This window comes from Channa argus, chromosome 6 (assembly GCF_033026475.1).
Source record: "Channa argus isolate prfri chromosome 6, Channa argus male v1.0, whole genome shotgun sequence".
NCBI lineage: Eukaryota > Metazoa > Chordata > Actinopteri > Anabantiformes > Channidae > Channa > Channa argus.
Window position 1 is genome coordinate 20478861 of NC_090202.1, and position 25719 is coordinate 20504579.

Genomic DNA, 25719 nt, shown 5'->3' on the forward strand with positions numbered 1-25719 from the left:
CTGATCCAGTTGTAGCAACATTTAAAGCATACATTGTTAACATTGTGCCCTGCATTCTTGGATTTCTTCCAATCAACAAATTCTCTGCTGCTTCCATTAACCCTTTAACTGGCATTGTAAACGTGACCTTTTTTTTTTATTTTTTATTTTTTTTACTACCCTTTTGCTGTCGTAAAAACTCTGAAAACCTATCTTTAGTCGTTTACCCTCATTCACCTCATTGAGTAGTGTATGCAACATCGGTTATATCCACTGGGTGGCGAAAAAATATTGTCTGAAGTGACGTAAAGCAATCATATTTTACAACAATCATATTTTAGTTGATGCGCAAAAATCAGACGATAAAATATATATCTAGGATTTTTCAGAAAACAAAGTCAACTCGGTTGAGCTGGCAGTTTAAGGAGGCGGCTTAAACCGCCTCGCTCAAGGTTCATTTCTTATTTTGTACCCTTTTCTAACAATTGCTAGTCATTCATTTTTAAGCTACAAAGACATAATTATATTAAATGTTTGCCTACTTGTGAGCACATTACACATGTGAATCCTGACTCATATATTTACTCACATGTGTAAATATCTCAGCTGTGGCTTTTATACTTTTTTAGAGAAAGCTGTCTGCAGTTCTGGATTGCAGATTAATGCCATTTGTTTGATTGGGGATCACTGTTGATGAATCATAGCTTCACCTTCAATATTCATTTGATGATGATATGATGATGATATGCCAAAATACATATTTTGCAATACTCAATTTGACTTACAAACAAAACTACTCAAAGTTTGTATTCTAATCTTTTTATATGGAAAAAATAAAAATTTGGTTGCAGATGTGAATGAAAACCATTTATGCCTAGGATAACCCTAACAGGACGACATAATGCCCCAAATTACCCTAAAATGGCAGCTCAACTTGATGGTTGGCTTGCATATCTGCTTCCTGATTGGGTAATCTGACAAATAAAACCTGAAATACTGCTAAATGAAGAGCCAGCAACACAATTTCACCAATACATTTTTTTGCAAATGTATTTCTTAGTGTGGAAGTTAAAGGGTTAATCAGTCTGGCAGGAAACCTTTTTAACAAATTAGATTTTCCCTCACTTTCCACAATCACTCCAGTTATAATTACTATAGTCAGCCAGAACCTCCAGCTTTTCTCTTTAGTCTAAATGACAGTTTATTGTGTCCTTCCCCATTTCCTCTTTTTTTTTTAATTGAAGATAAATGCAGACATACCCATACTGATATATGTGCACGTGGACCTAGAAATTGTCACAGTTGTTACAAGCAGTTTTCTCCATTGTGTTTCTAGATCGTAAGAAAGACTTGGTGAAACTGCAGGCAGGGGAGTATGTCTCCCTGGGAAAGGTGGAGGCCATCCTGAAGAATTGCCCTTTGGTCGACAACATCTGTGTTTATGCCAACAGGTGTGTGTTAATGCATGGATTGTAAACACTGCGCTGGTATTTTATTGATCGAGTGCACATTTCAGTGTCCACATCATAAAATACACTATAAATAAACTATGGTTACATGTGTTACTCGCTCTGGCTTAGGTTTTCACATGGATAAATTAAGGCTACTGCTTGGTAGTACCTATTAAATGCTCCATGGTTCTAGTGAAGCGTCAACATAATGGGATGCACCGTTAAAGCAATAAAGCAGCCCTGCATTGTATTCTGTTGTCATTAAGTTTGACAGACATCTTTTAAGACTAGAGAGAGAGAGTATTTTTCTGTGTACATATATACATATACAAAGAAAAAGACCCTATAGTTAGACATGAAAGGATTTATCTGGAAGTTTGCTGAATTTTAAAGGTTCCCTGTGCAGTTTTTGGTAAGCAGTTGTGCCATTGAGCCATGTCTTTGTGAGTTCCCATGTTGTTGATTCCCATGAAAAAGGGTGCGGTGATAATTTTATGGGTTTGACAGATGTCTTGCTGAAAATGCAGTCATTTGTGTAGATGGAGAAGAACAAAGGAAATGCACAGTAACCAAGCATGAACAAAGCATGACAAGCTAAATCTGTATTGTTAGGTATTAGGTATTTGTTGACTTTAAACACATAGTAGGGTTTTATGTGCATTGATGGCATGTGCAAAAGTTAGTTCCCCCTCTTTTAATTCTATGCTTTTCTGTGTAAAGACATAATAAAAATATAACGCATACCTTAACTAAGAACCCCCTTTACTTCTGGTGTCGGTGCTGGCAATCGACAAACCTTGATTAATTTGTCAACAGCAGGTCTGCAGATTTATATGAAAGCAGCTGTGACTGTTTGCTCCTCTGGAGCATTCAGCGTGTGTCCAATACTGAAAGGAAAAGACATGAGGAATGGTCTTGGAGAAGCTACTGTTGCTGCACATTAATCTGGAAAGGGTTAAAAAACATTTGTAATTTGGATTTTACGAGTGACAAACATTGTTGACAAGTCAGAACCATTTAGGACTGCTGGCAATTTTGCCAATCCCAGAATTAGATGTCTCAGTGCATTCACGCCAAGGTCAGACCATGCAATGGTCAAAGAAACACAAAACAACCCACAGCTGCATCTTAGACCCTACAGGCCTCACTGAGCATGTTAATTGTTAAAGTCTATGACAGCAGCATTAAAAGAAGACAACAACATTTTACTTAAGAGCTGCCAGGAGACAGCCTCGTCTGCCTAAACAGAGAAGGAATGCAACAAAATTTCTTCTGAACATACCAAAACAAGACTTCTGGTACAATGTCCTATGGACAGATGAGACCAAAGTAAAGTTGTTTGGGCAAACCAAACAAAGCATTTAAATAGAAACACCTCATATTCACTTTCAGGCACGATGGTGCAGGTATGATGATTTGGACTTCTTGTGCAGCCAGGAGACCTGGGAACCCTGCAGTCATTAAGTTGACCCTGAACTCTTCTCTGTAGCAGAGTATACTTGAGGCAAGTGTGAAATGTGAGGCCATCTGACAGCTAAAGCATGGTCAAAATTGGGTCATGCAACAGGAAAGTAATCTTAAGCACACCAGTAAATTTACATTAGAATAGCTAAAAAAGTAAAAGAATCAATGTTTTGGAAGGACCTACCTCAACCCAATTAAAATGCTGTGGCAGGACCTTAAGAGAGCTGTGGATAAATGAATGCCCCAAAACCTCAATTGACTGAAGCAACACTGTAAAGAGGAATGGGCCAAAATTCATCTGAAGCAATGTGTGAGAAAGATAAAATCATACAGGAAATTATTACTTCCAGGTATTGCTGCTAAAGGTGGATCTACAAGCTATTGAATCTTGGGGGGTACTTAGTATTGTCCACATGTTTTTTCTCTTTTAACTGCTTTGTTTTTGTTAAGGTGAAAAGAGTTGTAGGTTGGTGTTTGTCCAAGGTTGCAACAAAACAATGATTTTAATTAGGTTTTAAGATGTGAAATATTATTTATATGTTATTGCACGTTGTAGGGCTCATAATATATGGCTATACAGTTAGATCATGTGTAGGCACAATGGTTGACTATTGTAATAATGCTACTGCATGGTGGCTGTTTATGATAATTTCTGACGGGTTAACTGTTCATCTTAGTGATGGAATTTGAGATGAAACTGTTCTTGTGTTTGGTTGTTTTGCATACACTTTTGTGACGTGCCAATCAGAGGGAAGTCTGCAAACAGGGTGTTGGGGGTCTGCAGTGACTTTCCCTGCCCACATTCTGACTCTGGAGGTGTATAGGTCCTGAATACTGGGCAGGTTGGCACCAATTCTGCAGCCCTAACTGTTTATTATAGTCTGCCTGTCTTGTGTCGAGGGTGAACCAAACCAGACAGTGATGAACTTGCAGAGAACTGAGCCAGTGATTGCGGTGTAGAACTGGAGGTAGGTTGAACTGAGCTGAAGCAGGAAGGACATTCTCTGCTGGACTTTTTTGATGACTTTGGTGATGTTAGGATTCATATTTCAGGTCCTGGAAAACTGAAGGAATCCACCAGTAGGACAATACAGTCATGTATAGTGGGGGGTAGCATTAAGGGTTCTTCACAGAATCACTGGCTTTTCCACAATCTTGTTGCGCTCTAGGTTGTTAAGGCAGCATGAGAGTGCCATCAATTTAACTTCCTGTCTGTTTGCACTTGCCACCATCTTGGATAAGGATTTAATATGTCTGGCAAATTAGTCACTTGAATTTCAACCTTTTGTGTAGAGGACGAAGAGCAATGGAGAGTTACATTTTCGCAGAGTTTAGTCTGGAGAATCTAAAGTTTTATGATGTTGAATGCTGAAGTGAAATCCATGAATAGGATCTTTGCAGGACTCCCTTTGGAGTCGAGCAGTTGCAAGGTGTAGTGCAGACCTTGTCAACTGCACTACCACTGACCCATTTGCCCCGTAGGAAAACTGCAGAGGGTCCAGCATTGGGCTTGTGATACCCTTCAGGTGGTCCAGGACAAGTCTCTCAAAGGACGTCAAGACCACACACGTCAGAGAACTGGCCTGTTGTCATTTAGTCCTGTGAGGGCAGATTTCTTTGGAGCTGGTTTAATTGTGGGACAATTAAAAGTGACTGGACCGTCGCACAGCCTCCAAAGATTTGTTGCAGATCTGTGTAAATATGGGGGCCAGCTGGTCATCACAGACTGAGACACTAGAGACCTGGAGACTTCCTGGTCTTTTGTCTATGGAAGAGCTGACGCATATCCTTTTTACAGATCCACAATAATGGTTGGAGAGTAGTGGGGAGGGGGGTGGTGATTGCAGTAGGTTGTTTGATGTCTGAGGAGAAGTGGGCACTGGGGGTGTGTTTGGTATCGTCATACCTCTAGAGAAGTGCGTTCACATTTTCATCAAGTTGAAAGTGGTGTGTAATGTGGGTGGCTGGTTTCCTATACAGAGTCTAATCAGTGTCACTCTTAACAATGGCAAATAGCAAAGTCCCAAAGGATTTTCACCATCCGTAGTTCCGCTCATCTCCGATGGCCTTTATAACAGTTCACACCATATTCAAGCATGTATTGTTTCCATTTCCTTCAAATGGATAAATATCTCACTTAGTGAAATGACAGTTCTACATGCATGCACATTGTGCACCATCACTTTCCAGCCAAGCTTTCCCTTGCTATAGACTTATGTGCCTATAACTACTCTGTTTTTGTTTCACTTTGACATCCAATCTCCTCGTTTCATAATTTGCAGTGATGAGACATATGTGATTGGCTTTGTGGTGCCCAATCAGAAGCAGTTACTGGCATTGGCTGACCAGTACAGTATCCGAGGGTCCTGGGAGGATCTGTGTAACAAAAGGGCTGTGGAGGAGCTGGTACTCAAGGCCATCACTGAGGCTGGACTATCGGGTAAGAAAAGGGTCAAAGAATTGATCAGTTTACAAGTTGGGAAGGAAAAGCATGAAGTTAAGTGCTCTAATTTGTGTTACTGAATATTCTGTTGATATTCTGTTGCAGCCCAGCTGGAACGCTTTGAGGTTCCTCGCAAGATCCGTTTGAGCCCAGATCCATGGACTCCTGAGACAGGATTAGTGACTGACGCATTCAAGCTCAAACGCAAGGAACTGAAAACACATTATCAGGATGACATTGAGAGAATGTACGGAGGAAAATAACAACAAGGGCCAGCAGATCATTGTTCATTCTCAAGGCAAAGACCAACACATTGGCTCAGAGCCCCCCCCCCCCCCCCCCTTATCTCCTATCCTATCAATAAACAAACCACAGTGACATGAATCTGTGGTAAATCTTAACACTCCTAAGATGTCAGAGACAAAAGGATATGGTGTTGCAGTTTTCCACATTATTGTACAAATATAAAACACTTCTGTCATGCAAGTGGCTTTTACTTAAAAATGTTACTGAACACAGGGCAGCTGTGCCAAGTGTTTAAAAGCATTAAGGAATGCACACAAAAAAACACTGTCCACGGCCGACTTTTCCCCCTTTCCCCCAGGTGTGTGACCTCTGTGCAGAGATCTTTATTGTTCCAGATGCGAGTTATGAAACAGAGAGTCTGTTGAACTCTTGTGTGCCACAGGAGAAGCTTGGGTCAGCTGGGAATGTTTGTTGCCTTGTTGCTTTGCGCTCACCCCTTGAGACACTAGATTGATTATTTATATCTCCACCTTTGTTTCTTTAGTGCATTTTAGATCCTCTTCTAAACGTCTTTTTACTTCAGGGTTTCACATCTCTACTTCCTGCAGGTCGGGAGACGGCAACCTGTTGTATTTCATCGTTTTTCAGCTCTGTCATCGCTCTGTTTTGCTTGCCACCAAGGTCTAATACTGTATACATTATGACAAACACTGTATACAGTGTCTAACTGTATGTGGTCCTTGTACAACAGCCCCAGCTATTTGCACCTATGGGACATCTGTCTCTTCAGCAAATCTGGTTACCCAAAGCACAAATCTGTTGAGGGCAAATAAGTGCAGGTTGGCAAAATGACTAAGGACATATCTAATCTAATGATTTGTAATTTTTATTAACAGTAAAGTTCTTTTTTTAGTAAAATTAGAACTATCGTATTTAAAACAAAGAAGCAACTATGTAGTGTTGTTTAGTCTATTGAATTTTCCTACGGTAATAGAATATTCTTTTCTGTTTCCTGTAGAGTCCACAGTGCGCACAAAAATGCACATTTACTTGCTTGTATTACAGATGAAATGACTGTGTAATCATTGTCATGTTTGAAAAATCATGGTCCAATATAAAATGTATCAATAATGTCCAAGTAAGGCGGTTGATTACAGATAGGATTTAAATAAAAACTTGTTCAAGTCTCTGGGTGCCCTGGCTGAAATTGTCAGCACACTTTTACAAGAGCAACTTCTGTGTGCATGTCCAACTTTTGTTTTGCAGGACAGTCACTACCGGCTTAAAGCCTCCTCACATTGTTTTATCATCTACATTATTCTAACAGAGCATCTGATTGTGACATACACGGCACAAACATGACCCCTGCATCCCACAGTGTGACACCTGTTGCCTTTTCTTGTGATTCTGTCTTTCTCATTCCTGAATTTTAATCTGTCTCCATATGTGTACATTTAGTATGTATAAGTGGAGCTGTGATCAGTAGAGGAAGAACATGTATAGCATCTATTTTAACTTAAAGCTTTATTATCAATGACCAGATTTGGATCTCCACTCTGTCTTTGTATTGAAAGCCTGCCTTTTAACGTGAATACATTCAACTATTTATTGACTTTGTAAAAATACTCCGAGTACATTAATAAAGATTAAGTTCAGTCTACATGAAAAAATACCTCTCAATGATTTATTTCAAAGTAGAACCTATTTTGCTGTGAAGTCCAAGCCTATGTGACTGGAAAACAGGCAGCTGATGAGGTTCATTTATGTCTGAATTCCAGATAAAGAGTAAAATCAGCCTTCACTCATTTAATAACAGTGATGACTGAACCCTAATCCAATTTAACTATTAATGCTCACCAGTCATTACAGCTACAGCACTCAGTCACAGCGGTTCAGGAATAACTCTCCATCTCATGCAATTCCATTATGTACCTTGTATGTGTAATGACAAATAAAGCACTTTACCTTACTATTGGAGTGTAAAATCCCAGTGCTGTCAAGCTTATCAGCTGTGTCTGGTGAAAAGGGTGCAGTCACACTATTGAATTGCATTAGTCATTTTGGGTATCACATTTTATGACAAACAAAAATGCACTGCAAAAATTATCCTTTGAATAAAATGCGAACATAAACTTAATAAATATCAAAAGTAAGTAGACAGAAGTAAAAATGACTCCATTACTTCACTTAAAGCAGTTGATAGTTTTAACATAGACTCAGCTTTATAGAGATTTATAATGAATTTTGGCTTATTGTTTTTATGTGCAGCCTCTAAATGTGTAGGTTCACCGATAATGCACGTTTTAACTACTGAGCTGCAAAAAGCAAGCAGACATTTTTAAGGACTAGCTGATGGACACACCGGAACATTTAGAGAACAGAAAATAAACAGAGCAAAAGCAGAGTGAACTACACAAACACTGCAAATGAATGCTAATGTTGTTCCATAACTGCTGTAAGTGTAAATAAATGATTGGTAACAAGTTCACTATCTCAACTTGGAAGGTGATAATGTGTTGGTGCTGCATCCACTTCCACTGGGTGGTCGAGAAAAAGATAACAAAGTTCATTGCTGGCTTATGTACAATGAACTACTTGAAATACTCTAGTTTTTCATTCTACGCTACATTACACCTTTTAGAAACCTTTAGAAAGATGTTGTATTTGATCCTTAACCAGTTAACAAATAATGTTATAGATTACTTTCCAAATTAAATACAAATTTAAAATGTAAACATTATATGCTTACCAATGTTTTGTTAAAGGCTTAAAAATTTCTGCAAAAAATACACCATTAATTAAATTCAGTACCTCTATAATTGGGAGCCACTGAACTAAACCACCCCAGTAGCTTGCTGCTTGCACATTTCCTATTACAAATTTTCTAATAATATTTCAGTTACAGGAGTGTTTTTACTTTATACATGGAGATGATTTTTACTGCAATGCATCTTAGCACTGTTGTAATGATACATTAGCTTTAAAAAATATGTGTGCTTCTGTTGTAGATAAAAAATACACGTTTTTTTCTCCCTCTCTTTCTCTCTGTGCAATGTACATGCTAGTGGTGCAGTGACTGGGTTACTAAAATATATAATTTGTTTTTGTTTTGCTCTGCTCTTCAGCTCTACAATGTCATTCATGAAGGTTATTGCATGATTGTATTCATAGGCTTCCAGTTCATTTGCAAAGAAATTGAAAAATCCTGTGTGAGGACGTGAAGTGAGTAGGTCCATTTGTGTTTGCACCTGGACTGCACAGATGGGGGTGGGGGGGGGGGCTTGATGGTGGGGAAAAGTACATTGAGGTGTTTGTACATATGACCCTGCATCCTGAACACATTTGACAGAGTGGGAGTAAGTGACTTTAGGCACAATTCACATTTCAAAAATGTTTATTTTTCCATCACATGCCCTCAGGGCCTCTTGCGATGATGCAATACTTCATGTCCATGTCAGAACTGGGAATTCGATGGTTTTACATGCATTCCACAGACAAGTGAACAAAGGTAAAATCTATTCTCGAGATTTTTTTTTCCTTATTATTTTTTAAGATCACGCCCCATGGAGGCTTCCATACACCGGGAGTCAGCTTACAATCGGCCACGTGACTCAGGATAGCGCTCCAGGGTCTTCGTATAAATAATTTCACCCCTTACTTTTACTGCCAAAGTCCAGAAGAGCTGCAGGACCGTCCAAGCTGTAAAGACTTATTGGAGACAAAGCTCTTCAGTTTGGTGAGTTGCAAACCATGTTACTGTTATTTATATTGTAAGTTGTTCATTTGGCTTTTTATACATTTGATGTTTGTGTAGACTATTAGTAACTTTTTCAAACTACTGAAACTACATGGAAATGTTTCCTTTTCCACAAATTGTACTAAATTAAATGATATAATAAAGGCAAAACATCGAGAGGCTAAAACTTAAAACTTTTATATTTACATTTTGGAACACAGTGATAATATACCGTTTGCTTACTTTTTTATAGTTGTAAAGCAAAGTTCAGCTCATTGTGGCATGTGCGTAAAGTGTGCGTAGAAACTGTATTAATGCCTGTTTGACTGTATTTGTTTCCTTTTAGCACACTTTAAAGATCTTCCACTCAAGTGCTGAAAGCATGGAGCACCTGGAGAACTCGACAGCATCCCCCAAACGCCTCTTCTTGCACACGCAGAGCACTGCGAACTCACCGGCGGAGAAAAATGACGGGAACGCGTACCTGTACATTCTGATTGTCATGTCTTTCTACGGAGTCTTCCTCTGTGGTATCATGCTCGGATACTTTCGTTCCAAAAGGCGGGAGAAGAAGAGGATCAATATATTCACGCGATTGGTGCACGAGGAAGAGGAGCGAGAGTGGGGTGCGCTGCCCCGGAAGACCAGCCTCCCCTTTCCCGCCGCTGTCTCGGGGCTGTGTGCGGTACCGGTGTCCCTGCCTTTCTGCGGTAACCACGGAAACCACTTTGGACACCACCAGTACCAGGGCGCGCTGCCATCTCCGCTGGCGTGCGTGCTGTGCACGGAGCAGAGCAGCGTCAGCTCCCTGTGTTCCTCCGCGGACACGCGCCTCGCCATAGAGGAAGAGTCGGACAGCGGCACGGCGGAGGAACCGGAGAAAGGAGGAGCCGAGAGCAGCGGAGGCGCTTCAGGCTGAACCCCGCAAGAGAAGCTGCGTGAAAAAAGCGTCACGGCTAAAAAGAGGACAGACCTGGAGAGAAAAGACCAGGACGTTGTCAGGCTTCATATCACAGAGGCCCAAACTGTTCAAACACCAGCAACGGTTAAATCATTTGACTGTCATAAGACTCCAAAAACTAACATTATCAATGGTCTCACCTCCATAGATGGGCTGGAAAGTCCAGGCTACGTGACTGTGTGAAACCTTTTAGCGTTGCTGACTGTTTAGAACGGGTCCAAATATTTTAGTTTGATGAATTCAGGCATTTTCCCCCGATCTCTGCTCTCCGTGTATATGCCACTAAAAACTACATTTGACTTGACTTATTACCAGACTTTAGTGGTTCCCCCACCCAACACACACACACACGCGGCAATATGGGAACTTTTTTGCTGACAAAGTAACGGGTGAAAGCGAAACATGACTACTACAGTACAAATTGTATATGTTTGGATAAATAGTGAATGTAAGACTTTAGGCCCATTCAGCACAGCTTGATTTATCCTCTGCCGGAGGACTATGCAGAAGCTAAGCAGCCAGAAAACACGCTTGCATGTAGTGTGTGTGGAACCTTTAATAAACCTTAAGAAATGAATCTAATTATCTAAAACAAACTAACACGCATGCATTATTATTCTGTTGTATAGCTATGACTTTGCCTCATGTTGCTGGTGAGCCCTCCCTGCAGGAGCCCCCTCCTGACATCAGGCTGAGAACCAGCTCAGTGGTTTGGGCTGATGACTCACCCTGCAGGGCTCTGACTGAAAGACTGGCTTTTTTGGCTATTTGGACTGAACTTGACTTGCTTTTGCCGGCATGGTTTTGAGCATGTGAAATGTGCCTGGGACGCACTTGAAAGACTGTTGCAACTCAAATGAATCTGCTGAGGCTTTATGATCGACAAGCTGTCGAAACAGGGTTGATGATGTGGGTTTACTTGATGGCACCAGTGCACTATACATACTGTGTGTATTTGTCACTCTGTAAGGCTTAATTTAAGATGATGTCTTGGTAGAAAAATAAATGCATATGAACTCAAACAGGCTTTATTTTCTTGTTGTGCTATGATGTTTCACCAGTGGAGGGCACAGTTAGTGCTTTCCTACTGGCTGCTTTTTAAACAAGAACATGAAAGGAAATGAAGGGGAGAGTGTCTCTATGCTTTTGGTGTTTTTTGAGGTAGCCTACATTAGATCGCTATAATAATGCAGAATAGGTAAGATCACTGCATCAGCGCCACCGATGTACGATGGCTTATCATTTATAAGCTAATTCTGAGGCTAAAGCTCTTCTCTAATTGTGTGTTTCTCTCACAGAGCTGTGCCCCAGTTTTCCTTAATACAGTATGTTCTCATCTTCAAAAGTGAAAATGTTTGGTGGCAATTAATGAGCCAGAAAGATTCCTTTTGTTATTTAGCAGTTTTGTTGGTGGAGTCATGCAAAAAAGGGCCCCTGGGGGATCATGGACTCCATTTAGAGACTCATCAGACTGGATTATCACACGCTCGAGCACAAGGCAACAGCAGTGATTCCCTGAAGCATTTCTCTCCTCTTTTCTGAATGAATGTAACAGGACAGGAGGCAGCTTCAGGTTTTCAGTTCCTCTGAGGTGACTCTCTCTTGTGTTTTCCTCTGCTGCGTCACTCAGACCTGCCTCTCTTTCACACACACATTCACACAGCAGCACTGCACCCATTTTTTCTCCCCACAACTCTTTGCACATACAGATCACCACACCAACATAAGCAACATTCATTTTCAGAGGGAATGCACACAAAGACTTTAGGACTTGCAATACCTCTGATAAGCCCAAAGGTGTTGACAAGGGTTTGGGTTAGTTGTGTGTGTTTGTAAATAGATTTTGAATCTCTATTTCCTCTTGTATTTAGGCTTTTTTTAATATTATTATTTACCACCATTGGAAAGGAGTCTTAGTATTATTGGGCACAATAGCTGAGAAGAAATGAGCTGCATTGTCACAAAACAATGTTGATGGGACTTAATGAATAAGAACCTATTTTCTCTAGAGTATATTCAGAATTTAAAGAGTACAGTTGAACACTAACTAGTAGATTGTGGCATTTTATTGTCTTAATCACAGACATTGGCTTCTTTCATCTGCTTACTGCTCTGGTGATCTCTATTTGACATATGTAATGCTTCTCAAACTGCAGGAACAAAGATTTAAATCATTTAAAGATAAATTTGGTTCATGGAATAGAAATCTTCACCAACAATGGTGGGTGAATACTTTTATAATGACTGAGATCGAATGTGCTTCACTTCCTAGATAATGAAAAATACAACTAACCAATATTAAATATTAAAGACCGTGAATTTTGTCTTTGCAGCATGACTGTGCCCACAGAGAGATCAAAGGAGTGGGAAGTGTTGTTAAAGGAAGAGCTAAAATAGGAAGAAGGAAGTATCCCCCGGACTGCTTAACACAGATGCAGACTTGTTGAAGCCTTCTAAATCTTGTGTTCTACACAACAGAAACGGCCCACTGAACACTCCGTGTACAACAATCACACACAAGCACACAGTGAAGCATTCACTGTCAGCAAGGAAGCTGAAGGCGATGCACTGCTGTGTCTCGAGCAACAAACAGGAAAAATATGTTCAAGCTGCCTTGTCCTATATTTTACGGTCAACAACAGCTGTGTGTGCGTGTGCAAGTGTGTGAGACAGTGGGACAGAGAGCAAGGGAGTTTTTCTCAGGAGAAAGAGCGATTGAGAGGAAGCAGGGTGAGAATAAGAAGCAGATGTGATGCATTGAGCGTCTCCTGCACCCTGTAGCAGGATGTTTGTCATTAGTGTCCCCCTGTGGGAGTCGATGGTGAGGCCTCTGTCCTGCCCCAGGCCTCACACATACACACCATTAATGAGTCTGGAGATGAATCACTTGTCCATTCTCACCCCCAGCCCCTCTGTCTTCTTTTCTTCTATCTCCTCATTAAACTTCTTTTCATTAAGCAAAGATTTCATCAGAAAGGAGCTTTGTGATGTGAGCACATATAGCTGATCCATCTCCAACTCACTGGGTGTCTTTTCCATTTAGATTAGGCTTATTTGGCTTATTATTTTTGTTTTTCTGGTACATACATTTCTAGTTGCTTCAGTGCTCTTATCAGTCCCATTTTCAACAGCACCAGGTGCTGATTTCAGTGAAATTACTCTGCCCCAGAACAGCAAAACAGTGAGCAGTGAATATAATGGCATATGTTGTACAGACTGCAAAACCCCATGAGGAAAATGTGCAATTTGTCATATGGGTTATTAAAATTGGATTTGATTTTAACTTGTCAATGATTTTGACATATGACCAAAAAAAAAAATCTATCGTTTCAATGTTAGACCCACAGACCAGGATCACCTAAGTCCAAAATGACCAGTCCTGAACTTAAATCTTTCAGGTGGTCACTGCAGTTTCAATTTAAAGCTAATGTCACTGTGTCTGCTGCAAATAAATTAGCAGCCGGTTGTTAACACAATCACCATAACAAATAATCTAAAAATCTTTTTATGACATCTCTTTGTCAAAGTGACAGACTCCAGAATACAGTTCTGTAATGCATCAATCATGTTTGTGTACAGTTATGCATTACATGCTGTACATTCTAACTGTGAATGAATTCTAACTATTGGTGCTTTTTCATGGTCAAAAGTTGTCTGGCAATTTTGACACTTGTTCTTTTCTCCGACTTTGCAGATTAGTAACTTGCAGCAGAAGTGTCTAATTCAGAGAAATGCACTCAGACATACGAATCAGTGCTGATGACCTTTAGATCTTTATCTCAAAGACCATTAGTGTCTAATGTCAGAAAGATTCTTATTATATTTTGTTTGATTAATGTTTCTTTCTCCCGAGCCAATCACAAGAACATTCTTACCCAATTGCAGGCGTCACCAGCTGTGGAGACACTTCACTTTGTGAGTGAATTAATAGGATTTTGCCTCAAAGCGAGAAGTGAGAAGCGTTCAGCTTTTCCTTTAACACGTCTGGCCTAGTTATTGTATAGTTATAATTGGTGCTGTTTTTTTGTCAGCAGGTCCTAATCCAAAAACACAGTCACACACCTGTCAGCACCAACAATAGAAAAAGCAAATAGACCTGAATGTTTGCTTGTCCCAAATTAAATGTGGCTCTTTAGAGTGTTCATAACCATGCTATAGAGTCAACCAACCTAATGAGTGTTACCATGGCAATGTAAGTCAAAGGCTCATTTGCAACGACGTTGCTTGTCTGGGGGGGAGTCATCATTACAAGTAAAGGAAGAAAATGTTACAAAATCTAAAATGTAAATGTGCTTGCAGAGTACATATCATTTCTAGGTTGATGTAATTTGTCTGGACAAAGTTCACTGGAACTTAATTCCACCACTGTCCACAAACTGGGAAAAAGATGTAAGGTAGCATAATGTTACTGTTCCTGTATTAAAATTAATATGGATCTTTTTAGTTATTGTCACAGAACAGTGGTTGAAGGAAAACGTCAGTCTTTTGTAAATTAAACAAAATTTCAACAACCCCATACAGACAATAAAACGAATAGTGTCCATCAGTCTGCAGCCTGGAGTAGCTTATTCGCCTGTGCCATCGATTGTTGTCCAAAAATAATAACAAACGCATCAGCCGGATGTTGGAGCAGCTTCTGCTTCTTCTTCTGACTGAAGAAGCCGCTTGGAAAAATTGACATGATTAGACCTTCAGATAACCAAACCTGGATGACTGAGAATCTATATCGACACAGATGAATGAGCTTTGTGAATGAGACATTAGCCATGAGCATTAGAAAATCCTTGTTGGTGTTGCTGACAATTAATCAGATTACGATTAATTAGGAAATGGCTGAAGTTTTCCTTTAAGAGGACCAGCACTTTTATTGCTATATTATCTATAAACGTTTTTGAAGTTAATCACCAGTAGGACTCTATAGGAAAGGACAGGATGATTGAGTTTATGGAGTCTCGTTGCTCTGAGCAGGTTTGTTGTTGCCGTTGAACAGTTTTTCTTCCAACTATTCTGAGCTAACAGGTTGATTCGATCTGCTCATCCAACCAGGATACAAATGTCACATCATAATCATGAACAGATTCATATCAGTTAGTTTTCTGTCAAACTCCCTCCGTGTAACAGTTGTACAGTGATTGTTCCAACACCCACTCTTATCTAAAGCACCTAATAGGATATCTCCCTTGGAATATAATGACGCCCACTGCATGAGCTGTTCCTTTTATAAAGGAGTTTTACTAATGTAAGACACTCAGGGTGTGTGGACATGGTCAATCGTGTGACATTAAGCTGGGCGTAGCAAGTCTTGCTAGCAAGGTCCGAATATACTTGGTCACGGCTTTGTTAACAGAGTGTGTGATGCTTCAAGTCAGTGGGAGGTGTTGTTCTTGTCAGTTTTGTCTGGATCACTAGTAATGAGCACAGTCATAGCTCAGTGTCAAGGTGAAGAAAAGCAAAAAATGTGTCCTGCCTTTCTGCCTGCTTTTCACTGGACTGCAGTGAGTCTGTGCACTTGCATGGTGCAGTACTTCACTTTGATGGTACACAAAGCAAACAGACTTGTCTTCCCCCTCTTTTTAAATACACCTGTGGAAGTAACAGGTAATTTAAATACACACTCAGAGAGGAGTCCCTATATGCGACCAAGTTAGCCATATACTAATGCTGGACTCTCTGTCATTGTCTGCATGACTACTGAACGTCCTTAAAGCTATTAATAAGACAAGACCAGTTATTCTTCTTCTGCTCTGCAGTTTGTGTGTTTAAACTGAAGTCAGAACCTGTGGCCCCCTGCCGTAGCATTTGTCTCCACTGAAAACACTGTGTGCACTGTGGTGCACACTGGTATGTAGCAGGATTAAATACCTCTGCAGTGTCGCAGTAGGAGGTCAACCGTGTATTAACTGTGTTGTGGTAGAAGTGATTGGAAGCTACAGTTTTAATCTAATAAAGCCTGTTGAATGAGGCTCTGAATAACACTATATTGTTTAATCAATGGGGGCTCATAATACTATTATACATATACTAAAATGCAATGTTGACAGTCTAGTGAGAGATTTTTGTTAAATTTGGAAATTATGAGGTGAGCATTACCTCGTTACCAGTTTTCATGAGGGTCTTTTGCTGTTTAATTGTTCAATGACAGCATTTCATTATTTAACTCTCATCATTTTAATTGTATCCCTGCTTGGTTGGAGAATTCCACAGTCAGTATATATCAGACAAACATGCTCCGAAACAGAAGCAGTAGAGGAGAACAAATTTTTTAGCCTCTTCTATGGTTCAAACTGGAAAATGCTGGATGCGACATTTCTTTTAAATGCATCTTGACAGCATCTCCCTGTCCTCCCTGTCCAGTAAATGCTCACGTCTTTCAAACTCCACAGCCCCAGTTTTTAACAAACAAAATGGCATGATTTATCCAGAGCCAGAGAAGACGCAACTGTTTCCATGGGAATACTACTCCCATGACAGGTGAACTGAGCAATGAATGAACAAAATCAAAACTGTCTGCTGTTGTAATTTTTTGCAAAAAAAAATTCCATGCTTCATGATCACTGAAAAGGCCAATGAAACTCAAATCCCTGTATTTAGCTCCTGGAGATATTTGATTAATCACTTGAGAGTTGTTCTTAAAGGTTAGCCCTGCACTTAGCTGTAAGTAGGAGTGGGTCACTTGATGGATGTGTCTTTGTGCTGTTTGCAGCACTCTCAGAACTTTAAGGTAGGACCTGTTTTTACAGATACAGGAGTAAGTGCATAGTTTAACTACTGAAACATACAATCACATTTGGTTAAGATAATGTATTAATGTAATGTAATGTATTGTCATTTGATTTTAGTTGTTTTGTGTCGGTTTTTGTGTTAGTATTTATTCATTTGGGTGTGTTTGCAACTCTTTTAAATATTTCATTTCAATTGAATAAATGAGGGCATATTTGCTGTAACACCAATCTCACCAGTCTCTCTCTCTTTTTCATTAGCGTTAGGCACTTATTTCACAGTGAGCTGCTGAGCTTTTACCTGGCTGATTCACAGAAGAGCTCTGCAGAGCAGTTATTTATACTCAGATAAAGAGGGAAATGGTAAATGTACTGCACTTATATAATGGTTTTCTACCTATTGGTACTCAAAGCGCTTTACATTGCTACTTGTTTATCCATTCGCACTCACAATCACATACACACACACTGATGGGAGAGCTGCTGTGCAGCTGGCCAACACTCACCAGTAGCAACTAAGTTGGGGTCCAGTGTCTTGCTCAAGGACACTTCGACATGTGACCGGAGAAGCCGGGGAGCGAACCGACAGTTGATGGATTTGTGGACGACCGCTCTATCTCCAGCACCACAGTCACCTCAGAGGCCTGGGGATAAAAGACAACAGTGGTGAGGATGGAGACAAGCCACCTGAGAGAAAAAATAAAGAATAAATGTTATAATCATAAATTATTATTTTGTAGTCCTTTCGGCTTATCCCGTGAGTTCAGGGTCGCCAGAGCGGATCATTGTCTGCATGTTGATTTGGCACAGTTTTTACGCCGGATGCTCTTCCTGATGCAACTCTCCCCGATTTCTACCTGGCACAGCTGGGGAGGGGAATGTGCTGTTGGGGGTTCAGTGTCTTGCCCAGAGACATATTGTTGGGACCAGGGATAAAACCACTGACCCTGTGGTCCTTGAACAGCTGCGTTACCAACTAAGCCACATTATAGTGTATTAATTACCATCAGTATTGGTAATTAGAAAACAGTTGAATCCAGCAGGTTATGTGGGATGCTGCCTCGCTGCATCATCATGCTGCTTGACACATGTTCATCAGCTTTTCACACAGAAGCTCCATTAATGTTGTTCTCTGATGTGCTTGTGCATTGGAGACAAACACAAATGACCTGTATGTTTTGTCTCTTTGTGAGAAGAATGTGCATTTGTCATTTCTGTTCCAGACTTTTATTTTGTTCCAGACTTTTCCCTACTTCCTATTCCTATGGTGCATTCCAGCAACTTCACACACTTCATTTAGTTCTATTTGTGTTCACCTGTGCCCCCGGTCAATTTAAACCCCAGCTAGAGTCACTCCCTGTCAGACCCTTGTTGTGTTTTTCTGAATGAACGTGTCGTTTTCCAAGTTTACCTGGCTCTCATCCTTTGGATTCAGTTGCCAGTTTGTCTCTGCTCCATTGTTTTGTTTTCCACATTTCCAACCATTTATCCTAGTGTCTGTTCAGACTTATGTGTGCGCACATCTAATTAACTTACTCCTGCTTCCACTTGTACTCTGTTAGTGTGCACTTTTTTGAGTTGGTTACTTTTTTCTGTATGTACACACTGTTTAGTATTCTGTGTATCTTGCTCTTGAGTGTGTGCATCCTTTATTTTTGTCAATCCCTAGTCTTTTTCTGTATGAGTGCATTCTTTGTTTATGCCCACTCCTGGTTACGTCCTCGTGTTCATCCTTTGTTACTGTGCTGGTCAAGTCAAGCTTGTCTAGTTTTCTTTAGCCTGTTTCCTCTAGTTGTCTTAGTTTTGTTGGTTCGTTAATCCCGTTCGTCTTGGTTCATTTACATTTGCTCATGTTTAGTTCTCCCAATTCCCTCAGCTTACACCTGGTTCAGTTTTCCTTGGTTTACAGCTTTGTTGGTGTTTTGCCAGTTTAGTTTCCTTTGCCTTTTTCTTGTTTGTCTCTATATCTACCTAACTGTATTCATGTAACTCTGGCTCTGCACCGTTGTGATTGCTTGTCTTACAGTCTTGTCTTTAGTTCAGGTCAGTTCTGTGCCCCCCTCCAGGTGTGTGAATTTTTTATTTTTTAAGCACAGCCTTATTTATTTGGGTCCACTCGTATTCACAGAAACCTGAAAGCATTCGATGTGGATACAGTTGAGGAGTATGAATGAGTGGATAGATTTTAATTGTATTATAACTGGTATATTTCATCAAAGGGTTTGTTTACATGACCACTTTGATTTGAGTGTATGTTGTGCATGAAAGAAAAAACGAAACAATGAAACGAGTGCGTTATGACTCATCAACTCAGGGTATTTATAGATGAAGGAACAAAACAGCAATATTCGCAAGAGGCGGATGTCATAAAAGTATAAGCTGCATGGAAACAGTTTTACTTTTTTTAATATGTAGAGTATTAGAGGGCATTAAATAAAGAGGAATAGTAACAGAAACCAAATACCAACATACCCCATATTAACTATGGCTGCTACATGGCGTTGTCACTTAAAACATTTCCAGATCACTTGCTGAGACAATAGTTGTTTGTCTTGAGAGAACAGACACAGATTTGGGGGTAAAGGTTACTAAGAAAACAAATCCCCTTGTGTTTACAACTGCCAACTTTGTCTCAGATATCAGTTCATACAGTGCCTTGAAAAAGTATTCATACCCCTTGAACTTTTCCACATTTACAACCACAAACCTTGTGATTTTGTGTGATTTTATGTGATAGACCAACACAAAGTGGCACATAATTGTAAAGTGAAAGGAAAATGATAAATGGTTTTAAAAATGTTTGCAAAAAATGATCTGAAAAGTGTGGTGTGCATTTGTATACAGCCCCTTTTACTCTGATGCCACTAACTAAAATCTAGTGGAATCAGTTGCCTTCAGAAGTCACCTAATTGGTGGAGTCCACCTGTGCATAATTTAACCTCAGTATAATTACACCTGTTCTCTGAAGCCTTCAGGGGTTTGTTAGAGAACATAAGGGAACAAACGGCATCATGAAGTCCATGGAACACACCAGACAGGTCAGGGATAAAAGCGTGAAGTTTAAAGCAGGGTTAGGTTATAAAAAAAAAGGTGTATGAGCCAACCAAGGGTTTTCTCAGTTTAGTATTTTGTTTTATGTAGTATGTAGTGTGTATTGTGAACTGTACTGTATTGCGTCGTGTGTTGTGTTATGTTTCTGCGTACTGATGATGTCATTAGTGACGTCATATATCTTTGCTAGTTTGCCCTTGATAACTGCCTTTTTAGTTTACCTTTTAAGGTTGTTGTGCAGTGTCAAGGGAACAATGCAATGCAAAGGTTTTCTTTCCGAGTTCTGCGGGTTCAGTGAGTTCAGCCATACTTTAAGAAACTTGTTTGATGAAGCTGTTTGTGAACGTTCTAGTGAGATTACTGTACTTAAACTTGTATGTACAATTGATCCGTCATTGGCTAAATTGAGATGCAAATACAATAAATGTTAAATGTTCATCAAACAACATTTCTGTAGTGACGTTTTTGCTGGAGCCGGAGATTTGAGTAAGACCACCATCTACACCAAGCTCTGAACATCTCATGGAGCACTGTACAATCCACCATCCGATAATTGAAAGTATGAAACAACTGCACACCTACCAAGACACGGCCGTCCACCTAAACTGACAGACCGGGAAATGAGACAATACTTAGAGAAACAACCAGGAGGCCCATGGTAACTAATGGTAATGGGAAGAACTGCAAACATGTGGAGAAGGTGATCAAGATGAGACCAAAATTCAGAATGAATGGGAAAATGGATGGAGCCAAGTACAAAACAAGCCCCAAAAGAGCAAAGTGTGGTTTTACAAAGCATTAACTCAGAGGGGCTGAAAATACAGGCACGCCACACTTTTCAGATATTTATTTGTAAAAAAGTTAGTGCTGCACTGCAGGAAGGTTAAAAAAAGTGCTCTTAAATCTTAAAAACATGTAACATTCTTCTGAGGCAAATGTGTTTAGAATGAAATTCTTAGAGCTATGTGTTCTGCCTGTTTGATACAGCACCCACACACGATGGGTGTCTGTCAAGGATTATTTTTACTGGGTATGTTTTTATTGTATATGCTCAATTTTCCTCTCACACGATAAATTCTCGGCACTCTGACTTTGGTTTCGCTGGGGTTAAAACGGATTCCAGTGGTGAGGCAGCAGTAAAATCCTTATTCCATTTTATTCATTCGCTTTGAGCATGTGTGCAGATACATGCTGTAGTTTGTGGACAGCCGAGTGTGCACAGCTGTCTATTGAAATTTTTTATTCTGGATGCTACAGAGATTTGTGGATAATTCAGAGTAACAAGGTGTTTGCTCAAACACTTACTCAAATCTTATTCTCTATGTTGTCTGAATGAAACTTATATTTTGTTACACTGAGGCCCTATCAGCATGGGTAGATATGTGAGAAAACCATTTTTTATGGGTGAACTGATCTCTTAAAGACACCTTTGAAGTCTACCATGCATGTTTGGATTTTGGATTGAAAGTCACTACCATGACCATACAAGTAATGAGTAGACTGCATCTGTGAAAACACCACATGTACCTTCCAGAAAACACTCGGAAACCCACAGTGTGATGATGACAATGACAGCAGCAACTGTGTCCCCAGCTGAATTAGGTGTTTCTCCGACTTAATGAGGGCAGCCAACATCCAAGCATCAGGTCCTCAGACAGAGATTTGCAGAGTGGTTCAATAGTAACAAAAGCCAGTATTAAGAGTGCTACAGGTATATACAGTCATTTAGAATTGATTTCCACATCAATATCAACCTTTTCTTGAAGTTTTTCATTACAGCTGCTCCTGACATTTCTGTGTTGGATTATATGTGGACAGCAGAGAAAAACGTTAATTTCAGCTCTTGACATTTCCAGCAAAAAAAGCAAATTGTGAAGACCACTGCTGGACAGTAACCATTTTTATAGCTGCAATGTTTTACTGGAGCATCCATACATGGAAATCCCATGATTCCAAGACTTTGTAATGTGATATATTTAGCACCAGTCCTAAATAATTTTAGATTACATTATTCTCTCACACTGTGAGTGTATGACTTAATGAAACATTAAATTGAGAAATTTTAATTAGATTCATTTTTTTTTTTTTTTTACAAAGTCACGGTCAATTCTGGTTAACTCGTCCTGTTTATTGGCTGTTCATCACTTTTATAAATAATTTGTCCTTGGAAGCTGCTCCAATCAATATTTTCAGTAAAAGTGAATCATATGAAGGTGGACACACAAAGTGACAAGCCAACAAACAATTGTCACCCTACTCTGTAGTTTTCCCTCAATCTACAGAGCATTTTAATATTTTTCAGCTCATTGTTTTTTTCCCAAAACATCAGTGATTTAGTTTGATCTCATTACTCTCCTTGATATGGTTTCTGGCTGTAGTAGACAACTGAACAAAACAGCTCTGACAAACAGCAGACTGTGTTTCCCTCAGCCACACAATCACTTTTTGACATATGCAGATGTTTATTTTGTGTGTCTGTGTGTGTGTGTGTGTGTGTGTGTGTGCATTCCCTGAGAGTCACAGCCAATCCAATACCGTTACATGTAATGTGCTCCTCCAGGGAAGTGCCGTCTTCGGTCTCCATGGATACCAGCTGTGCACTTGAGCAAAGTGGGATTAATTATCGAGGAGAGTGAAAGGAAACCTGGCGGTGATGTGTGCCCGATCAGCAGGTGTATGTGTGTTTGTACGTGTCCTTCCTTGGTTGAGAGGACGGTATTGTAAGAATACATTATGTCAATGAGTGTGTGTTTGAGCCTGAGCATATGTTTACCTGAGTCGACTGTGCAACATTAAAACACAGTGTCATGTGTTCAATTGAACACACTTTTAGGCACAATACCAGAACTTTGGTCTTTCTATAGTTTTACCATAAACATCACAAATAAATGACTTCACCTAAACATTATTCAAGCCTTGAAAGCAGCAGCTATACGAGTTTTTAAGTATGCCTTTGTTCACACATCATGACTATCTTGCATGCCCTGCATACCTTTCCTGAGAATGTTACACATATATTTTATATGGACTTCAAATTAGAATGGATGTGAGATGCTATTCAGGACATGGCCAGAAGGGACAGCATCAAATTATCTCACCAGCAGCTTTGAATGAGAACTACAATGTACGATGGCAGAAAATACTATCATACTATCTGCTTATCCCCTGACAAATCCATACCTACACCACGGCTGCGGGCACAGTTGTGTTCATAATACAAATGAGGATACAGAAATGTTCCTCTCATTCTACTATAAAACATGATTGGTTGGACAGTAGCAGCAGTGAGAAGAAATATTTACCTCTGTTTTCTATTTGATTGAAGTATAACTTTTTTATAAACTACCTGACCATTTTTATGATTTCAGATGATCAAAGAAAACTTGTATTAGCTGAATGTGCACTAGCTTTGGGTTTGCATTCCCCTACATGCAGTTTCGGCAGTGGGGTGGACATAATCATAACAAAACACATTTTGACAGTACACGTTCTTTCATCATAAGAAATAAAAGTTAAAATAAAAGTTAAAGAGTGTATAAATTGATAATTTAATGAAAAATTGCCTGTAAGTAATTTTTGATGAAGACGTGTTGGCCAAAATATCATCACAACTAAAAGTTGTCCACGTTAAAAGAACACGTACTCACACTCTTGTCTTGCACTTCCCTTCTCAGTTGCACTCTCTTCGGTGACTCAGTATAATTGCAGTCATTTTTCTCTCACAGTAACCGAACTCTTTGCGTGGGCATCAACGCGGGATGACACGAAAAGTACAGTACAGTATCTCATTCGGCGGTGCCAAGGGAGCTAATTGAATTCACACTGAAAAACACCTCTGATTGTCCTGTTGTTTTGACACGTTGCACTATGACTTTGCACTGCTCTCGCAGCAGTGCTGTTTGGTTTAAGGGAGACATAAAATGAAAAGATGATGCAGATAATGAAGAGCAATATCAACTGGATATTTCAGCTGTTCATGCCCGGCAGTCTGATGCGTGACAAGGGAGAGGAAACGGATGTGCGTACATTCTGACAGCCAATAAAGAACTAATTTGTTGGTCTGCCAGGGGTGGTTTGTTAGCTAAATGATTTCCTGACTTGTCCAAATATCCTGAGGAGAAAGATAAGAGTAACAACAAAACAGAGAGAAGACAGTTCTATCTATGGCAGTAAAACAGCATGATGCACTGTTCGTGTTTTCTTTCAATCAAAGTGTGTGCATTTTTCTTTTTCAATAATATAATCGGTGTCTATGGCCTCGATGATCTGTTTATATCAGTCTCTCATACTGAAAGCCAGTTTCAAGCGATGAAGTCCTTGTTGTACTCCCATATTAGATGCATGCTCAATTGCAAAAAATTACTGTGTGCTGAATGCGTTTGTCCCAAGTCCCATGTGCACTGTGAAGCTGCAATTACACCCAACTAATTGACAGGGCTGTCACATAGTTGTGGTGTAGGTCAGACTCAGAGGGCTCACACATCCTTTGTTATTCTTCGTGAGCTCTCTGGAACCAAACACCTATACATATATTTAATAATTTTTCATTTTTGTGTTTTTGTTAATCAGTATTTTGTAGTATTTGTTAGATTTTGTATAGTTGTAAGTTATTTTCTTCAATGTTAAGTCATCATTTTTAACCAAAACCAGGTGGCCAGTGCACCACTCAATCCAGACTGAGATATCTTTACAACAATTTCATTCATTGCCACGAACTTTTAGGTTTTATTGTCCTCAGAGGTTATATCCTATTGACTTCAATGTCCCTGTGACTTTTCCTCTAGTGCCCTGATGAGGTTGAGTATGGGATTTTAATTGCATTTCTCCACAACTATTGGAGTGATTGCCATGAAATGTGATGCAGATATTGATGCTGCCCTTGGGATTCATTGAAGAAACATTCCCTTAAACATTCCCTTAAGTGATAATGGAAGGCCATCACCACAACTACTACTGTCTGGAATAGCTGTATCAGAACTGTATCATTTCAAATGATCTTACATCCTATCTTTGCACAAAGAGTACAAAATTGGCAGCATGGCTCAGCCTTAGCTCTGTATTTTATCTGAGTTTAACTACAGTGCTCCAATTTGCTTGTTAGGAAACATCAGAGAGCCAGGCCCGAGTTGTCCATTACTGTATGTACAAAAATCTAGGATTATTAACATAGTAAACATTCCCGGTACCTACTAAATTTACATTTTACCATTGTCATTGTGGGTGTTTTACGGCTATGACGCATCAGGTCGATTACAATGAACAGTCGGTGACGACCAACTTCAGCACTACAATTGGTGGCACGCACCCGAAAGTTGTTAGCCAGCAACCGTGCAACAATGCATGTTCTGCTTGCATGAGAGGAAGAGAAGGCAGAAAAGACTTCGGCCTATGGATATACAAGCTGTGGGCAAAGCATTCTCTGCTTACTGTTTTCACACTGCTCTAGCTCACCACAGACTTTGGATGGTGACGTGCCATTTTCTCCCAAAGTGCTGTTGTGTGTAATCGATGCTTCAGACTAAATGAGCAGGAGTGCAAAATGAGTAATGTTGATTCTTAAGGTGGAAAATGCTTGAAAAGAATGTATAATATAGTGTCCACATCTGAAGGAGAACACGTCAGTAACCATTCTGAAGCTTAAACAAGAAGTTCCAACCCTGCTGTAATGA

The 25719-nt window shown here is 39.8% G+C and overlaps 2 protein-coding genes across 5 annotated transcripts in view; both read left to right on the forward strand.

Annotated features, from left to right (window-relative positions):
* Positions 1 to 7475, forward strand: part of acsl3a (acyl-CoA synthetase long chain family member 3a) — a 30811-nt gene extending 23336 nt beyond the window's left edge. For all 4 annotated transcript variants that reach the window (XM_067508147.1, XM_067508148.1, XM_067508149.1 and 1 more), the window contains exons 13-15: positions 1316 to 1430; positions 5177 to 5334; positions 5443 to 7475. In XM_067508147.1, the coding sequence (XP_067364248.1) occupies positions 1316 to 1430; positions 5177 to 5334; positions 5443 to 5600 (431 nt within the window). In that variant the 3' untranslated portion in view covers positions 5601 to 7475. The remainder of the gene's footprint in view (positions 1 to 1315; positions 1431 to 5176; positions 5335 to 5442) is intronic.
* A 1694-nt stretch (positions 7476 to 9169) lies between these two features.
* On the forward strand, positions 9170 to 11302 carry kcne4 (potassium voltage-gated channel, Isk-related family, member 4). The gene is made up of 2 exons (XM_067508539.1): positions 9170 to 9319; positions 9666 to 11302. Exon 2 carries the CDS (start codon positions 9702 to 9704, stop codon positions 10236 to 10238), a length of 537 nt encoding a protein of 178 aa, XP_067364640.1. The 5' UTR covers positions 9170 to 9319; positions 9666 to 9701; the 3' UTR covers positions 10239 to 11302.
* The last annotated feature ends 14417 nt before the right edge of the window (positions 11303 to 25719 follow it).

Coding starts and splice junctions, on each gene's coding strand:
- kcne4 (XM_067508539.1), top strand. CDS start 9,702: ATGGAGCACCTGGAGAACTCGACAGCATCCCCCAAACGCCTCTTCTTG.